Source organism: Triturus cristatus, chromosome 5_2 (assembly GCF_964204655.1).
Source record: "Triturus cristatus chromosome 5_2, aTriCri1.1, whole genome shotgun sequence".
Lineage (NCBI taxonomy): Eukaryota > Metazoa > Chordata > Amphibia > Caudata > Salamandridae > Triturus > Triturus cristatus.
In genome coordinates, this window is record NC_140588.1 from 990626629 (window position 1) to 990645534 (window position 18906).

General features: G+C 46.0%; 1 protein-coding gene across 1 annotated transcript in view; it reads left to right on the top strand.

Moving 5' to 3' along the window:
• ABCB7 (ATP binding cassette subfamily B member 7) overlaps positions 1-18906 on the top strand; it is an 801099-nt gene that overhangs the window by 511761 nt on the left and 270432 nt on the right. The window contains exon 10 of the mRNA XM_085608245.1: positions 910-1067. Within this exon, the coding sequence (XP_085464371.1) occupies positions 910-1067 (158 nt within the window). The remainder of the gene's footprint in view (positions 1-909; positions 1068-18906) is intronic.

Below are 18906 nucleotides of genomic sequence, written 5' to 3' on the forward strand. Positions count from 1 at the left end.
CCATGGCCATTTAACGAGGTTATGCTTTCAGACTGATATGTGTTTTGCCAGTATCTTGCATGTTTTTTTTGTTTATGTTTTACATAAGCATGCACATCTGATGAATATGTCTACTCTGGGATGGCAGGATTCTGGTTCGAGAAGCAAGGGTTTCTTGTTGAAACATTTGTGTTATAATCCTAGTACCCTCCCTTATCTACATCCAGTTTGAGGCAGGCTCTGTACTCACAGAGACAGACATCTGATAGGACAAAAGCAAAGCAGAGTCCACCAGCAACCAGACAGTGGAGACACAAGAATTGTCTTGGCATCCTCTTCGGTCCCTTTCAAGTGTGCCCCAAGTGTTACATGTGGCTCATTAGACCTGTCAAGCAGAATCTGATACTGTAAGGTGAAAAAGGATGCCCACAACCCCTATGCTGCATATTCTGTGGTAGGCCAGCCGATTGTTTGCTTCTGGTAGTCATTTCAAACCTTTTCCACACCTATTCAAGGCTCAGCACAGGCTGAGAGCTGGCAAAATGTATGCTAATTTGCCTTAGCATACATTTTGGCCAATAAATTAGACCTTTAATGCTATTAAATAGTTGTTTCAATATTTTTCTAGATGGTCCCATCCCTGAGGTACAGTATTAGTAGTTAAATCTCTACTCTGATTTTCTATGTAGGCCTGCCACAGTGAAAATAGCTTTTAAGGGCCTTGGCACTGTAGGAACATGGTAACAATAACTTTCTACATGTCCCAGCTGATGCAAAGGATTCCTGAGCTCTTGAATGCTTGGTTGTATAAGGTTCTCGTACACAGGGCTGTATGTGTACAAGAAGGGAACGTGTTATTGTGAATACATTAAACTGTTACTTAACTGTTGTCCAGTGCTCTTATTAGCACAACCTCTATTTTTCTTTTAGGTAATATGACGGTTGGGGACTTGGTTATGGTGAATGGGCTACTCTTCCAGCTATCTCTGCCATTGAACTTCCTCGGAACTGTGTACAGAGAAACTCGACAAGCTCTCATTGATATGAACACTTTGTTTACACTACTAAGTGTGGACACAAAAATTAAAGTAAGTCTTTCAAATTATGTATGCCTCACCATGGGATACAGCTGTTTTGGATACACCTAAAAATGGGACACGGAACAAGCGGGCCAGGGGAGTGAACTACGGAACATTAATTTCCAGCCATAGTTTAACCTATAGCCGTATTTCTACCAAGAGTGTCATCATACAACTGTACAGTGCTTACATGCCAAAGTAGGTTAGTAGATGGTGCATGCCTCTCTGATGTCGAGTCTAGACGGGACCATCTTTTGTTTGCTTTCACTGTGTTTGTACTTGTCTGGCAACAAGTAGCTTCTTACTGTCATCCTTGCATCCAAGTGTTCAAGATACATTGCAACAAGCTTTGTACCAAGGACGAAATGAGTAAAGAGAGCAGCTATTATATGTGCGTTATTGAGAAACCCAACATTATTTTGCTCAGTTTAAATCCATAGAGATTAAGGAATAGGCTGTATTCCAGTGATCAACATGAGGGTTTATTGATGGTCCAACCAGCATTTTAAAATGTATGAAATGTAATCATCCATGTACTGATATATAATAGTTACATATATACATGCCGTTTTGGTCCCTCAGGTCGGATACAGCACTCTGTGTGGGTGGTTTGTCCACCGGCAGGGCCAAGCCATTGCTATTTTCTCCTCCTCGCACTAAATACGATTAATTAGGAACACACTCACAGGGAATCTGCTGCGCTTTACTTTATTGTGCAAAAAACGGTTACAATGCCCAATGCGTTTCGGTCCTCTCCTCGGACCTTGATCACATGGAATCTGCTGCGCTTTACTTTATTGTGCAAAAAACGGTTACAATGCCCAACGTGTTTCGTTTCTCTCCCTGTACCAGATCACAGGATCACTGGGAATCTGCTGCGATTTACGTTATTGTGCAAAAAACGGTTACAATGCTCAACACTTTTCTGGCCTTTCCTCGGACCGTGATCACGGGATCACAGGGAATCTGCTGCAATTTACTTTATTGTGCAAAAAACGATTACAGTGCCCAACGCGTTTCAGTTCTCTCCTCGGACCTTGATCACGGGAATACAGGGAATATGCTGCGATTTACTTTATTGTACAAAAAATAGTTACAGTGCCCAATACGTTTCGGTTCTCGCCTCGGACCTTGATCACGTGATGTCATCCCGTGATCAAGGTCAGAGGAGAGAACCGAAACGCGTTGCTGGGCGGCCTCAGCTCTTGTGTATGAAGCACCCCATTAATAAAGCACAAAAACGAAGTGCTGAAGCCAATTTACGGTGTCACCGCATTGTATATTCAAGTGAAGAGTGGCAGTAGAATGAAAAATCTTTCCTTTCCTCTGACGCGTTTCGGCAATAATGCCTTATTAATAGTTGAAATTTCACAATGCCCTCACACGTGTGCTTTAAATCTGCTACACCATGTGACCTTGAAGCCAAAACCTACAAGTACCAGGCTGCATCGATAGAGTTCTCGCTGTGTGCTGTGGTGAGTATTCATGTATTTCCATAATGGCATTTTCTACACCAGCAAAACAAACACAGTCCATAGTTTAGTATATACGATGTGTCAAGTGAATAATAAAGTGGCCACGTGCTAAATGTAAAATGTTCTAACATATTCTGGGCACATGTCATATTTTCAGTGTTGAAAACATGTTTTCCCCATTAATTTTACCATAGGCACTATAGACACAGCTACAGCCCAAACCACTGAAGGGATTTACACCAAAGTTGGTAAAAATGTAGATTTTGGTCCAAAAAGAGTGCCTTTTGTGTTTGTGTTTTGGTGTAAATCCGTTAAGTAGTTTTTGAGGAATGAATGCTCAAAAACGTTGTAGGTCTAGGGACGTGGATCTGACAGATTTCCTGCCTTGATCTGATTAGCTGCCACTAAATCAACAAGGAAGTGGTGTCAGCCATCTTAGAACTCTGGACTCAGTTCTGAGTCCTAATAAAAGCCATAAAAACCGACATGGGGCCAGCGTAGGGATACCCTGACCCCCGTTGGCCTGGTGGTGTAGTCCCGGAGTCTGCTGCAAAATACACTGCAGATTATGTGGCAACATTTTATTTTTAAACTGCGGGCTCCTGTGCAGTTAAAAGTCCCCCCCCCCCCCCAACTCCCCCCCCCCTCCTGGTGGGCTGGTAGAGGGAAGGGGACTAGTGGCCTCCCCCTCCCCAAGCATTTAAAAGGCCCCTTAGCCTCATCCCCCAGGGCGATAACTTAAAGGGGAGAGGAGCCGCGCAGCCCCCCCCCCCCCCAACCCAACAGAGGCCACGGGTCTGTCTTTTAGATAAAGGGGAGGGGAGCCCCTCTGCCCTCCTCCCTAAGCCATATAAAGTCAGCAGGGTCCCCATCTCCCCGGGGCTGGCTCAGTGACAGTGACCCAGGGTTCCCAACCCCCGGGACACCATCTATTTCCCTGCCACACAGGCACAGGAAGAGAAAATTTAAAGTTCTCCCACCGGGCGGGAGCACAAAGCTGCCCCCGCCCGGTGGGAGCACAAAGCTGTCCCCACCCGGTGGGAGAAGAAAACATTTCCCTACCAGTGCTCGTGGGCAGGGGAATGCTTTGGTTGCTCCCAACCTGCTCCACCGGGGTTGGAGCAGTGTTGACCCTGATGCTCCTCCGCAGCTCCTTTAGTTAAAAAAATAAAAAAATAAAAAAAACTGTGCGCTTCCCGGGTGGGACCGCGACACCCAGGAAAATAAATTGCAAACCAAAAAGTGAATAATAAATGAGTGGCCATAGCCGCTCATTTATTGTTCCCTGCGCCTTCAAGGAGCGCCCCCTAATACCCCAAGAGGACTGTTTTCAAATATTTTGGTTTTGGTGATGTCCCTAGAAGGGGCATGGACCTCACCAAAAATGTTTTTAATGTTCTAGGGGTGCTGTGAGGAGGTCTGCAGCCCCCCAGCAACACTAGAAAAAAACATAAGTCTTCTGGGCCATTGAAACCATGACCCCCAGGAGAACCTACTATATTATTCAAAAGCATTTCCCAGGCTGGAGCTTTTGCTCTACAGTGGGACTGCAGTTCCACCTAGGGACTGCTTGTGTGGTTGCATTTTAAATGATGCAGCGTATCACACAAAATGCAAGGCCGTTATATAGTTATTAAGTCTCGCCTGGAGAAAAGCAGCGCATGCGCTGCTCGCCATGGAGAGCACCTTTTGTAATCAATTCAGCCAAAGCTGAATGCACGCGCTTACCGATGGACAGAAATGGCTGCTCTCGCCATTCACTATGGTAAACATGCATGCGTAGGGACAAAAAAATGCATGCACATGTGGACAACCCGACGCCATCTTTGTGCACACGCGCGCGCATTTTTTTGTCCCTACATTGCATGGCGGCGTGCGCGTGCAGCCACCGCTCGACCCTAGGAGCTGGCGCGAGGCTTCCCTGCTCGGCACTCACTGAAGGCATTTCCTCCCCGCCCCTGCACAACTCTCACCCCGGAGGTCTTCTTTCCACTAAAGCTCGGTTCTCACTGAGGGTGCCACCTGTTCAGCCGTGCACGAGAGTTTGCTGTAGGTGCCCCTCTACAGCCCTGCAGGGTGCCCCCTGACACCCCGCTCCTTCTCTGCCAGCTCACACGGGCAGCAGCGGAGTGCCAGCCCCCATCGCCCCTGGATTGGCAGCAGGCAGTCAGCTGACGCGCCTCATGAATGAGCTGTAGCGCCTGCAGCCTGGCACGGGGAGGGTGGGCGCTGGAGCTGACGGACAGCTCCGCGGACGTGCGTGTCTGGCACCAGTGTCTGCAGTGATTGGGAATGGTGTACGTGCCGCAGACATCGCATCAGACCCTGCAGCCAATGCACGTGTGGCGGTCACTATCAGAGCGCCTTAACTCTGGAGTATTCTTTCAAGCGCTAGGAAGCTCTGCCCATCAACAATCGTACGGCTTCTCTTTAATGACAAAGGCGCGTGGAAGCACAGAGCTGTGGCCACCCAATGGCAAGACCTGGGCATACGTCACCAAACTGTGGTCGAAATATCGACTTACAAAAGTATTCCATGAGCAATGCCCGGTGTCGCCATATATTGATGACAAATATAAAGAGGGACGTATAGATTCACTATTCTTTCATCCGCATCTACTTAGTGCTTAATTTGTATAAACTTAAGTGCCAGGGCACCCATCAGGAGCCCGCTGCAGCTTGCACAACACATTGCTCCGAACATCGCTGCCAATGACTGAACCAACACAACTATTAACCCTCACACTCTCAGAAATGTAATAATTCAGACTATTCCAGGCCCTCAAAGCTGTAAGAATGGCTTGGACATCAGGTATTAGTCACTTTTAATGTATATTGAACTAATAAACAATGATTGTTGTGTTCATCTTGAAAGTAGACAAACAGTGCCGCCGTGTTTCAGACTGTTATAAGTGCCGTTGCTGACAATTAATTGCTGGTACCAAGCACTGGAAACCACAGAATCAAATTAAGCACTGCATCTGCTTACCTTGTGATTTACTATTCTTAGCTCCGCATCTACAAAATACCTTTGTGATAAAGCACTAGCCGATATTCTGAATGGGTCTTTTTTGTAGTTTGGTCACACGACAATATTGTGATCCCTGCCAAACAAAACAAGCATTTTCAGTGCAATAGGTCTCGCATTTGCAAGAGTTTAAGCTATTCACATTGTAAATGACAATGCCTTTTATCTATGTAAATAAAAGGCAATGACATTTACAATGCCAATAGCTCAAACTTGCGTAAATGCGAGACCTATTGCATTGCAAATGCTTGTTTTTATGATTGCATCTTTTGGAGTGTATATTGTTAAAAGGGTAGATTATGAGTTTTTTTTTTTTTTTTTTTTTTAAAGAAAAAATTATATATCTGGCTACTTATTTTTAAATTTTTCACCCCAAAAATGTAATCATGAAAAACGTTGTAAAGAGAGAGTCACAGACGTATGTGGTTAATTAAAACTTAATTAAATAGTTTTTAAGTAATCAAGTAAGATAAACATTTTATAGTGTTTATTATTGAATTATACATTTGGTTACAATTATTGGTAATGTTTTGGAGAAAGATGATAGATCTGTTTTATGCATTGGTGTTAGGTGGGGGGGAAAAAAGTTGGCTGACTGCGGCGGAATAGGGAGGGGGGCTGTTGGTCACAGTCCAGGCCCTGTGGCCAACCCTACACTGCTCATTGTCGAAGGCCATGTGAGATGGGGGTTGTCTTTAAGTATGGTAATAAAATATTCCTTTACGTAAAAAAAACAAAAAACTAGAAATTCACTAAAAAGACACAAATGCAATTTTTGGTTTGCTTATAACTTTGCCAGCCTTTGCCAAATCTGCACGAAAAAATAAAAAAATAAAATGTTTTTCCACCTTCGCTCCTTTCTGGTAAGATTCGGGGTGATCCGTCAAGCAGAGGCAGAGAAAAAGGAAGGGTCCCGAAACAGGTTTTCCACATTCTTTTTTTCTGTAGGAAAATTAGGCATAGTTAGAGCTAAAACGACTGAACGGAATTTCACCAAATATAGCAGAAACCTAGATCTTGATCCAGAAAGCATGCTTTATGTGGTTTGGTGTAATTCTGTTCAATAGTTATTTAGAAAATAAGGCTAAAAAAAAGCAGTCTTTTACGACTCAGAGGATCTGCAGAACTGACAGATCTCTAGGTAAGATCTGGTTGACTGCCACCACATCAACAAAGATGTGCCAGCAGTCATTTTAGGACTCGGGCCAAAAACAATTATAAAAAAAAAATGTACAACACATTTTTTTAAAACACCCACAGTCCTCAATGTGGCACATGTTGTTGGGTGCCCGAGTGGGCTTCGAGGCACCCCACCATTAAAAAATAAAAAATGATCTGGGTGCACACAGGCACCCTATTTACGTAATTAAAAAAAAAAACTTGTTGATGGCTCCTGAGCTGTCCATGAGGCTGCTTGCAGGAGCTGTGGGGGTCCTAGACCTACCCCCGTATACCCCATCTAAATTTAAAGATGTGCATGTCCCCAGTGAGCATCATGCACCCCAAAAAATAAAAAAGATAGTAACAAATATTAGATTAGTGGCCGAAGCCTCTCATATATTATTCACTGCTCCAGCATTGAGCACATCATAATGCCCTGCAAGGAAATTTTACTGATTTTTCTTTGGAGCGTAGTAGTACTCCTAGAAGGAGAGGGCACCACCAAGCATCTTTTTTTAATGTTGTGGGAGGGCTGCAGGGGGTACCACAGCCCCCAGCAACATAAAATTTAAAACAAACCAATTGTAAGTCTCCATTAAATCCATGACTCAAGGAGAGTTTACCTATTATTTTTTTTAAAGCACTCCCTGCTGGAGCGCTGTGCTCTTCAGAATGAGAGCAGAGCTTCCTCGTGGTTGGTTCTTGACTACACTTTGTAACTTGAAAAATATTTTTACAAAAGACTCAAAGATCTGTTTTTTTTTTTTTTAATTAAACTTTATTAAAAAATACTTTTTACGATGAATATATGTGCCATCTTCCACATTTCTTGCATCCAGGATCTTGCCTATTGCTTCTTCACACTCTTAAATCCTCCCCTTTGTGAGCTTTCTGTAACTCTTTTGTCAGCATTCACTGTTTTTTCTTAAAGCAGGTTGATGACATTCCAGTTGAGGGACCTCTTTACATCAGGAAACTTAGCATATAAATCTGTTTCCTACCTTCCGTTTCGGTGGACGAGGAAACAGGCCCAATAGGCACACCTCTGCAGAGCTATCCAGCATTCTCTCTAGTGTCGCCCTTGTCAATTTCACTACATTAGCCCAGAAGGGAGTCAATGATGGGCAATTCCACACCATGTGGATAAAGTCTGCATCCCGTTTGTCGCACCTCTGGCACCTTGCCCCCCCGTATTATTCTATGCCTGTGCGGAATCAGGTGGGTCATATGTATGTAATTAAACTGGACAAATTACAGCCTTGAGTTGCGGGATATTGACTTTGGGGAAGCTAAGACTCTCTCCCAATCTCTGTCTGCGAGTTGCCTACTTAGGGCCTGTTCCCAGCGATCTCTGATTTTAGGTAGGGGTCCCCGCGATGTCTCCACCAGTGCCATGTAGAACCACTTCACCTGGTGCTTAGCAGCTCCTAGGGAGAGCAGTGCCTGCAGTAAGGGGTGCGTGTCCGGTTCATCCCTGCCTCTACCCCATAGATCACCAAATGTGCTATCAAGGCTTCGTGTTGCAAGAACTGGCCGACAGGTAATCCATATTGTTCCACTAGTTCCACAAAGGGGATACATGTTTTTTCTTGTTAGCAGTCTCCCAAAGTCTTTAAGCCCACCTCTGTCCACTCCGTTAGCTGCTCAGGGGTGAATACCAGGCATGGGGTTCCATGCAGAAGACCCACCAAGGGGAGCCGTGGTGAATAGAGACCTCGGATAGCCTAGACATACTCCTCTTCCAGCATTATAGTGCAATGTTTTGTAATGTCGATCTATAGGGGAGCGCCACTTTATGATCTAGGATCTTGGCTAGCAGCAGGGTGGGGTTACCACCTAACCCGTCCAGGGACGTTCCCTCTACATTTGCCCCCTCCAGCCACTGCGCCAACCATTGTGTCTGGGAGGCTAGATAATAGAATTCAAAGTGGGGTAAGTCCAGGGGGATGAACCAGCTTCTGGGCAAAATCTGTGTGAGATTTACAAAGTAATACAGTAGTCTGGGTAACATAATCATTTTGGTTAATGATATATGCGCCATTACAGGTAACTTCAGTCAGCTCTAGAATGTTACACAGGATCTAAGCTAACAAAGTGCTCTGTCCAGGTTACCCTTGCGCATATCCACCAGGGAGTGATGGATATGGATTCCCAAGTACTTGAACGTAGTTTGGGCCAAGTTAAGAACTTCTGGGAGTGCCGGTATCGGGAAGAGGTAGGTCTTGGTCCTATTGACTCGTAGTCCTGTCAGGATGGCAAATCTGTCTAAGAGCCGAGAACCGTGGCCAATCCAGCCACTGTCTCATGAAGATAAATCAAGAGGTCGTCTCCCATCCAGGATCAGCCCTAGCCCAGTCCCTCCTTGACGAAACCGAGCCGCAAGCGGCTCCTTCGCCAGAGCGAACAGTACAGGTGACAATGGGCACCCCTGTCACGTGCCATGAAAAATCCCTTACTGGGCAGAAACCATCCTGTCCGTTTTGACTCTCGCAGTTGGGTGGGCATAAAATAATTTAACCCATTTTATCCAGTCTTGTTCCCAGACCCAGTCTTGCCATGCATTCAAATAGATAATTCCAGCTAACCATTTCAAAGGCTTTATAGAGGTCTATCGATAGCACTGCGGCATGCTCATGTGTTTTTGCCTCAGGGTGGCATAGTATTGAATATAGTCTCCGGTTATAGGAGGCATTCCGTGAAGGTATGAACCCATTCTGGTCTGTGTGGATTAGCGTGGGCATATGCGCGAGCAGTCTCAGTACGTTGCTTAAGGTCTTGAAATCCATGTTAAGCATGGATAGTGGTCTGTACTCTTCTACCAGGGCCCCAGGGATTGTTGACTTAGGGAGCGGGATCACTATGGTGCTTTGCGTAAAGTCTGGGAGTCGTCCCAGCCTTAATGATTTGGCATACAGGGTCTCTAAGCAGGGCGCCAACTTGGATGCAAAGACAGTATAAAATTCAGCTGGGAAACCATCCAGCCCCGGTGTTTTCCCTGTGGCCATTGAGGCTATGGCTTGCCGTATCTCTGACAGTGTCACAGGTCCTCCCAATAATTCTCGGTATTGTCTATCTAAGATTACTAGCTGCAAGCGCTCCAAAAAGTCCCTAACTGTGCCCTGGGGGTGGTGCGGTGTATAGCCTATCATAATATTCACATAACAGGACGTTAACCCCTTCTGGCTTATGTACGATCTTGCCAGTAAAATTTTTGATATGTGTGATGTGGGATCCGTGTGTTTCCGGTTTGATCAACCTTGCTAACAATCTGCCCGATTTACCTTCCTCATCATGCACTCTTGCTAAGTGGCCTTTATAGTCAAACCTACGTAAACGTTCCAGCGTTTCATTATATAGGGATCTGGCATCTAAAAGGGCTGCAAACACTGTTGCATCCGTTCCCTGAATGTTGTCGAGTGTACACAGGCGCTCCTCAAGCACGTCTAGCTCTCTGCAATGGGCTTTACACACTCGGATTGACTGGCTCAGATATTGCCCTCGGATCACATCTTTAAAAGCTTGCCATTCCATCAATTCCTTGGAGGCAGAGTGTGTGTTTGTGGCAAATCAGGACGCAATGCAGGAGTCTAGAGACTCTTTAAAGAGGTCGTCCTCCAACATCTCAGGTGTGAACCTTCACAGAGGGATCAGGGGGTCTAGTTCCCAAGGGTCTGTGGAACAGCAGCAGCGGACTATGGTCCGAGCATCTGCGTCCCATATATTCAGTGCGTGTGACCGTCTCAGTGATATCTGCAGAGCAGAGAAACGCATCTAGTATAGTATGCAGTTGGTGTAGGGGAGAAAAGTATGAATATTCCCTGTCCGTGGCTTGTTGCACCCTCCAAGGATCAACCAATCTGCAGTGATTATTCTACTCCTAGAAGCCTATTGATGTGCGGTGTGGCTGGGTCCCAGGGAGGGGAGGGTGTGAGCGATCTAGCACTATATCTGTCACATAGTTAAAATCCCCCCTATTATTGTGGCTCCCGGCATCTGATCAATTAATTGAGCTGAAAGCCCACGCAGGAAAGCCAACTGGTCATAGTTTGGGGCGTAGATACTCACAATGGTGATGTCCCTGCCACTCAGTTTTCCAGTAAGCAGGACATATCTCCCTTCTTTATCAATATTCGTGTTGGCCGTACCCATACCAGGACACCTCTAACAAAAGACGAATAGCTTGTTGCGTATATCTGCCTTCTCCACCTTCTATGCAGTTTCGTAATTTCGTTTTGTATGAGATGTGTTTCCTGGAGTAAGGAAATCTGGACCCCCCTTCTCTTCAGGTAACTATGCCCATTGTGTCTCTTACTCATGGACCCCAGTCCCCTTACGTTCCAGGAGAGAAATCTAATAATACCTGGGGTGTCTGCCATGGTCGATGGTAATAAAAAGCTGCCCGGCCCCCGCTACACCCTCCCAGCAACCCCGGTGTCTCAGTAACAACCCTTATTCAATGTAAAAAAAATACAGAACATAAAAAAACGACTTCTTGCAACTCCCTGATCCCAGAGCGGCTCGACAACGGTCGGCTGCCCAAACCTTACCCAGTTCACTAACCACCCAAGTGGGGTAGGCACCATCATGGTACCCAACCGTCGGGGGGAGGTGGGAGGAGGGTGGTGCAGCCAGTAGAACAACGTTAGCACCTCATCTCGTGGCATCAGCCCAGAACACATAGACTGAGCCGGAGCTGCTGCCCCAATGTCCACAGGGTCTCAGTCCCCCGTATCTGCCAGTTGCAGAGTGGCGTCTCACAAGCCATTAATCAGATAATGTCGTCCACAGCTCCAGGGGTAACCATCTGAAGCACGACGCTGTTGACCCCAGAGGCCTCACGCTATGAGCCCCCCCCCGTTCCTTTGGCCGATACCAAGCCTAATTCCGATGGGAACCTAGCATTATGCACAATCTCGGCCACCGCCCGCAGTGCCACGGCCTTCTGTGCTTTTTTGACCGCTCCCTTCTCGGTCATCTCCTGAGTCTGTTCCTGCTGTCTCTTTCACTTTGTCTCTGGGGTTGACTTTCTCCACCCATTGGCCTACCAGTTTTATGCACCTCCAGGCAGTCCCATGCCATTTTGGGGTCATCGTCTAAGTGGGATTGGCCATCTAGCATGATGCGGAGATGGGCGGGGAACATTAGCGAATATTGAAGACCTTCATCTCGCAGAGCTTTTTTCATCTCCAAATACGATGCCCTCCTGCTTTGGACCTCCAGCGTATAGTCAGGGAATATGGAGTCCTTGCTGTTATCCACTGTGAACGGGCCGTCAGACCATGTCCTCTGCAGGAGCAAGTCCCTGTCTTTGTAGTGTAACAGTCTGGCCACCACTTGGCGTGGGGGGTGACCCAGGGCCGGGGGACTTCCCGGGACCTGATACGCTTTCTCCAACATGTAGTATGCGGACAGCCCCTCCGGCGCGACCACTGTTTGAAGCCATTTCTCAAGGTAGCCAACCATTTCGCCTTCCTCCACTTTCTCAGGAACCCCCTCCATGCAGATGTTATTCCTTCTATTGCGGCCCTCTGCATCTTCCACTCTTCGCTCAAGTTTGTCCATTCTGGACGAGAGGTCAGCGACCAGGTGGGACAGCGCCGCTTGCCCTGGAGCTAGGTCGGTTATGGACGATTCCGCTGTTTTGACCCTTTCGGATTATTTGTGGTGTTCAGCTCGGAGGAGCCCCAGGCCTACAGAAACCATGCTGATGTCCTGATGCAGCGTAGCTATAGTGTCCACTATGGCTTCCAGGATTTTGGCTAGCAGCTGCTGCACCGGGTCTATTGGCGGTTGAGCTAGCGTGTTCGGCTGCTGGAGGTCTAAGGGGAGAAAGCAAGAGAGACACAATTGATGGACGGAATGCAGAACAAATCAAAACATTCACCCCAGTCAAGAGATCGGGGTTAAATCCATCTTTCTTTTTTTGCTCACCATGCCACCCCAGTTTAGACCTGCCCATATGCAAATCAGCCTTGACCCTGTGCCTCATGGGAACAGTCCAGCCCGAACTGCCAAGCCAGGTCCTCCCTGGACCGAAAACAAGCATCCTAGGACCTGCTTCGGGGTTTCACCCCTCATCAGCCAGGATAGCTTGAATCCAGTGGCACAGTGAGCCCTGGACCTATGTATACGCATACCCAGCGCACTTAGGGTGAGAAAGCAAAAGACACACAATTGATGGACGGAATGCAGAACAAATCAAAACATTCAGGGGTCGTCCTCCTGTGGCAAGGGAGCCCCCACTGACCTTTTTCTGGCCTTCCCCATAGTCACACTTGGATTACCGCCAGGTGTCTTTGCAGTACAAAAATTGTAGAGGAAGCCTCTGCACCAGCAGCCCCCACAGGATCGAAGGACGGTGGAACAGTGTGTCACTCTTGAGTAGTGGTGATATGTGCGGGGGCAGAGCCAGTCAATTGCAACCGCCGAGGCAGTTTGCTGACCCTCCACGTGGACATCACCACCCCTGGCTGCGGGAGACAGGCCTAGCTTCCTATTTGCGCAGCCCAAGGGGGGACAGCAGCTTCTCGATACTCACTTCGGGGCCAGCGACGCATACGTCTCAAGGGCAAGCATTCGAAACAAACGTTATTTTCAGACTTTGGGGAATCAGTTCATGTAAAGTAGCCTCAGAATTAGAGTTACACATTTTATGTCCCATATTTTTAATTCTCCTCAAGACCTCGTTTGTGAATTTAATTTCTTCTTTTTCATCGCTTCAAAATGAATGATAAAACTCCAAGTATACACTTTTTAAATGAATCCCAGAATGCTTCAAATGTAAGTGCCAGAAGTATTGTCAAGAAAAGATTAGATCATAAAGTAATGAAATTTGTTAGTGAAAGCAGGCTCATCTAGTAAAACATTATTGAATCTCCTCCTGCCTTTATTCTTTTGATAGGGAATAAGATCACGATCCAAAATAAATATTGCTCAAATTTTGGCTTGTACTAATGTCTGAGAGATTTTTATGTGTAAAGATAAAATCAATTCGAGATTGTGCATAATGCATGGGTGAATAAAAACGATTCTTTTTAAAGTTGGGTTTGAAAGTCTCGAGTTATCTATTAAGGTATTTTGAGATAAGAGACCGGAAGTGTTTGAGGTTTATTAGGGATATATTTCACTCTCAAATTTCTGTCTACAAAAACAATTATCAGAAATTTGGATATTATTTCCTCTCAGTAGTAAATAATAAATGGATGGCCAAAGTGAAATGTCGGGTTGTGTAGGACCATACACAATAAAAATATTAATTGGTATGTGATCTATCACTAATTCAACTCTAATCCAACAACCCTTCGAATCAGTTTCTTGAGATGATGCCACAATACCTAAATGCTTATTGCATAAAATCACAGTACCATTTTTCTTTTTTACACTGGGTGGATAAAAAGATCTTACAAACCCAAAATCTTTTTAGCTTTAAAGATTCGTCAGTAGTCAAATGTCTCTCTTGTAAAAGAGCATTGTCGACCTTAAGTTTGGAAAGAAGAGAAATCACGTTGTACCTCTTGATAGGGTTACCTATTCTTCTAACATTCCATGTAATGAACCGGAGTTATAAATATGTAGCAAAAAATAAAGAAATGTATTTCTACACTGTATGATGGAAGGCATTGAATTAACAAGCATTTTCAATGCAAATTGGTCTCGCTTTTGTGAGAGTTAGAGATATTGGCGTTGTTAATGTTTTTTACCGACCAAAGGAATGAAAGAGGAAAGAATATGGCAACAGAAAGGATGCTAGAGAAAGGAGGAAAATGAAACCTAGATGGAACGAAACTGAGAAAAGGGTAGGACTGGGTGAAAAGAAAATAGGGGGGGAAATGGAAACGGCACAATAAAGATAGAATGTTGAAAAAGAGAAGTAAAGAAAGCAAAAATGTCCAAAGATTAACTAAGTAAAGAAAGCAGGGAATAGAGACGAACAAATAGAAACAGGAGAAGAAAATGACAAATCAAAGCGGAGCGAAACAGAAAATAGCAAGGTGGATGAAATGGAGCCGAAAGGTGTGAATCGCCAATCCAGGTTTCTAATTTCCATGAAATCCCCCCCTTTCAGATCAACGAAACATTTCATTTCTTAAGATTGTGCAAGTTGTAGGGAAAGCAGCTAATGCATAAAATCAGCATAATAGAAAATTGTTTGAAACTTAAAGGCTTAAAATGTATCTAGTTCCCACTCCCTTTGGACATTCACTGCAATAACTTAGTTATGTGTGCAGCAACCATACGGTAGCGCCAAGAAACAAACTGCAAAGCACCTGAGGTGTCATCTATTGAGGTCCATTATGCACATTAAGCCATGCAGGCAGGTGAGTCATGTCTTGGGCAATGGCAGTATAAAGTCGTACAAATCACGATTTGGCAACTTTTCTGTGGCCCCCGTTCAAAACTAGAGCATTGATAAAACTGCTAGAGTTGTTAGTCGCTAGGGAGCCTTTCCATCCTTATGCCAACTCAGTAGAGGGGAGGGCAGAGTAGAGAGTGAGTGAAGGGGAGTAGGAACGGGCAGAGAAAGTGATGGATAGGTAGAGAGAGAGGTGCAGCGAGACTGAAACATACAGAGAGAGTAGGAGAGACAGCGAAAATAGTGGTAAGGAAAGAAAAAGACAACGGCACAGACAGGGAGAAACCGAAGGAATAAAGATGAACAGATGGAAAAAGAATGGAAGCGGAGGAGAGAAAGAGAGACAGATGCAAGGGCAGACTGAAATATGCATAGTATAAAAAGAAGTGAAATAAGAGACAAGGGCAGAGACTTTTACTGGCAGGCACAAAGAGAAAGGTAGAAATATTGGAAAAGCTGAAGAATACAAAGAGGTTTATGTGTGTGCGACATGGGCTTACAGTTAAGGCAACCTCTTTAACGCCCTCTGCTCTGGTGTTGCTAGTAGGCGGGGGTGCTGACAAACGCTTTTAAACAGGATGGTGGCAAATCAAAATGTTGAAAATAAAGTGTTTAAGTGAAAACATTTGATCATTATTTTTAAATGCACACGCGATGATGATGCACGCTCACTGTGCTGTGTGATACACTCCACTGTCTTACATGGCTAGATCTGTGCTACACAAACACTGCAAATAAAATAGGAGTGTGTCTGTGCGCTGTCAGTGATTAGGCCTAAGAGGGCATAAAACAGCCGAAACTGGTTACATAAATTGAAAGTTGTTCCAAACAGGGGCCCCCAAAATCCTTAAAATGTCTCTGTTAAAGATGAATATTTTAATTGGTGCAAAAATCTCCGCCACGCGTGTTGCTAAGAGCTGCCATGTGCTGGCAGCAAATCTGCAGTACTTGTGTCCATCGCCATCAACGTGAAGATGCCGTGTACTCTTGAGTTTTTATTTATGGGCGTTGTTCAGTCTTTAGTAGTTCTCCATTTAAATTATATTTGTAGTTTACAAAATGCCCATCAAACCTTTCACCAAATGTTGTCATTGCTTGCCACCCGAGCGCTTTGTTTTCATGGCTGAAGCCTTGATTATAATTACACACCCTGGGGTGGGGGCAGAGAGCGTGTGTACACAACAGGAGAGGATATGGCCCTTCAGAGCTGCTGTCTGGGAAGCCAAGCTGGAGTCTCAGCGTTGTCTGAACACCTCATGATTCTTGGCAAATAAGTTAATCTCCCCGTGCCTAAAAACAAAATGAATGTAACTGGTGCTAATGTAGAAACGGTCGGATACCTTTGTGTTTGCGCTACTTAAAACTGTGAAAAAAACATGGGAGGTGGAGAAAACATGAAAGCAATTGAGCTGGGGCTTGGAGGGGACACAGAGCAAAGAGCAATAGAGGGGAGGTGGAGACAACTCACAAGGGAGGGAGCACATAGGAGGAAAAAGCACAGGGGCAAGAAGATAAACTGTACTGACATCTATTAAGAATAGCACGTGTCAGACAGCAATATGGCTAGTGTGCCCATTTAATTATCTCCCTATTACCTTCTCTTCTACTACGTCTGCCTCGACACACCTTACTTGGCAGTTGAGTTTCTCTTAGTTAAGATCCTATGAAAGGATAGCCGAAGTGCACGTAGACAGCTGCAACACCAAATTATACCCATGGGAAATCCATTCGATCAAGTCTAACATCAGACTGAAAAATTCTCAGTTCTGGGTATATCCTAGGAACCCGACTGGAGTGGAGTATGTCTCCCATGTAGCAGAACTTTCTTTTTCTTTGTTTTGCGTTCTTGCTACAGCGCTGCAAAGGAGGGAGACACGCCTCCCTTGTGGTGTGTACAACACTACCAGGGCACTTCCTGGATTGAACGGAATTACTGTGACGGGGTACATGGTGAGCGATTATGTTATCCAGCGCGGCTTTCCTGCAATCAAACCCTATGTTAGTGACCTGTGTTTCATTAAGGAGGTAGGGCCGTTAGGGTGACGAGGGCTGGAGAAGCTGCATGGATAAACCTCAGAAGCACTCCAGGCTGATGTGGGGGGTGTGGCTACCAGCCCTGATAGGGAAGGGTACGAGAGGCCATCGAACTCATGGAGGGGGGGTGGGGCTGACCACGCCCCCACTATATGCTTCCAGAGTTGAGTGTTGCCCCACACCAACAATTGCTCGGATGAGGGCTGGAAAACATGAGTGCAGTTTCTGGCATAGAGAGATAGCAGATCAGTGTCTCGCAGTTAGGAAGGGCAGTTTAGTTGGGTTGGAGTAGCTGGCTGTCGGGGCGGGCAACCGAAAGAGACTGGATCTGCGAAGATGCCTGTGTGACTGATAGCTCTAGATAACAGCTAGAAAACAATACCATTCATTCTTAATAAAAAGCTATGTGGAAGGGCCGATGGCAGTGAGGTGCAATAATAACTTAAGTGTGTCAGTTTCCGTCGCCTCCTGTTTGCTGCTGTGCCCTGCGGTTTGGAGTTTGCAGTGTGGCTGCTCGAACAAAGCGGGGGAGGGGTACAAATTGGCACTGGGAGAGTACCAGAGGTTGGGGATAATGGCTGGCACCAACAGGCGGGCGCCACGGAGCCACTGGCGGGGAAAAGTGCTGCTTTGGAGGCAAAAGGCAGTATGGCCCTGAGATTTGGAAGCGCAGATTATTGAAATAATTTTTGCCAAAATGTTGGTAAACTAAAGCTTTTTGAGGTCAATAGCATTCGCCAAGACTAGAAACACAGCAGCTTTGAAAACTGAATACTTACAGTGTAAATGCATTGCACAACAAAGGAAGTTACCAGGGCTTTAAGTGGGCCGGGTCACCGGCAGTTCTAAACGAGCAGAACAATGTAAAAGCACATAAAACAAAACCTGAAATACCTTTTTAGGTCTCGCCTAGCTATTGCAATAGCAATCGCTATGTGAGACTCTAGTAAGGGGCTCCCAAAAGTGCTTCCAAAAGCGGATTGCATGGCGAGCACGCACACAATCACGTGCATCGTACTTCAAAGGGTCCGCTCCCCCGCTTGGAATGCGCTCCCCCGCCAAGCGCGCGCACAAGTCACGCTCCGCCACGTCACAAATTTGCTTTCACTTTTGCGGCGGGCGCTATCTTTATGCTGCTTTCTTTCTACCTCACACGTGCTAGGCGGCCCGCATGCTTTTACAACATGAAATGTGTGGTGACTTGTCTCTCTAAGGAATGGTGTAGTAGAACCGTTTACGTTGCTGCAGTGGGTTGAGGGCCAACAATAAAAATCTGTGGGTGACGGCGTCCACAAGAGTCACGGCTGGCTCATCCTTTCGTGATATCGTGTTCAATGAAATGGAGTATCATGGAGTTCTGCAGTAGTCCTCCTTATAATTGAAGTGTTTATAGAGTGAGGTTATTTTAATCGTCAGTAGTATCATCATCATTGTTTGTGGTAATAGTAGAGTGGTCCTCGGTTTCGTTTTTATCACCATAGTCCTCTTTTAGTGTTATCTCTGCTCCATAGTCATCTCTGCCTGCGGCCGCTCTCCCTGCTCACCACTCTATGGCATGAACCTCTCTGCTCTGTCCAGGGCCGGACAGGCCCTGGCGGGCACCGGGCAATCCCCCGGTGCGCTGCACCGGTTGGGGCCGGTATTGGGCCCCTGGGGGCTGTTTTTCTTACAGGGCCATTTTTGCAGCATAGCTGCAAAATCGGCCCTGTAACAAAATCGGCTGAAAACCGGCCCTGGCCAAGAGCTCGGCGCGGCACCCCCAAGCCCCGGGGGGCCGGCCCTGCACTTTGCCAGGGC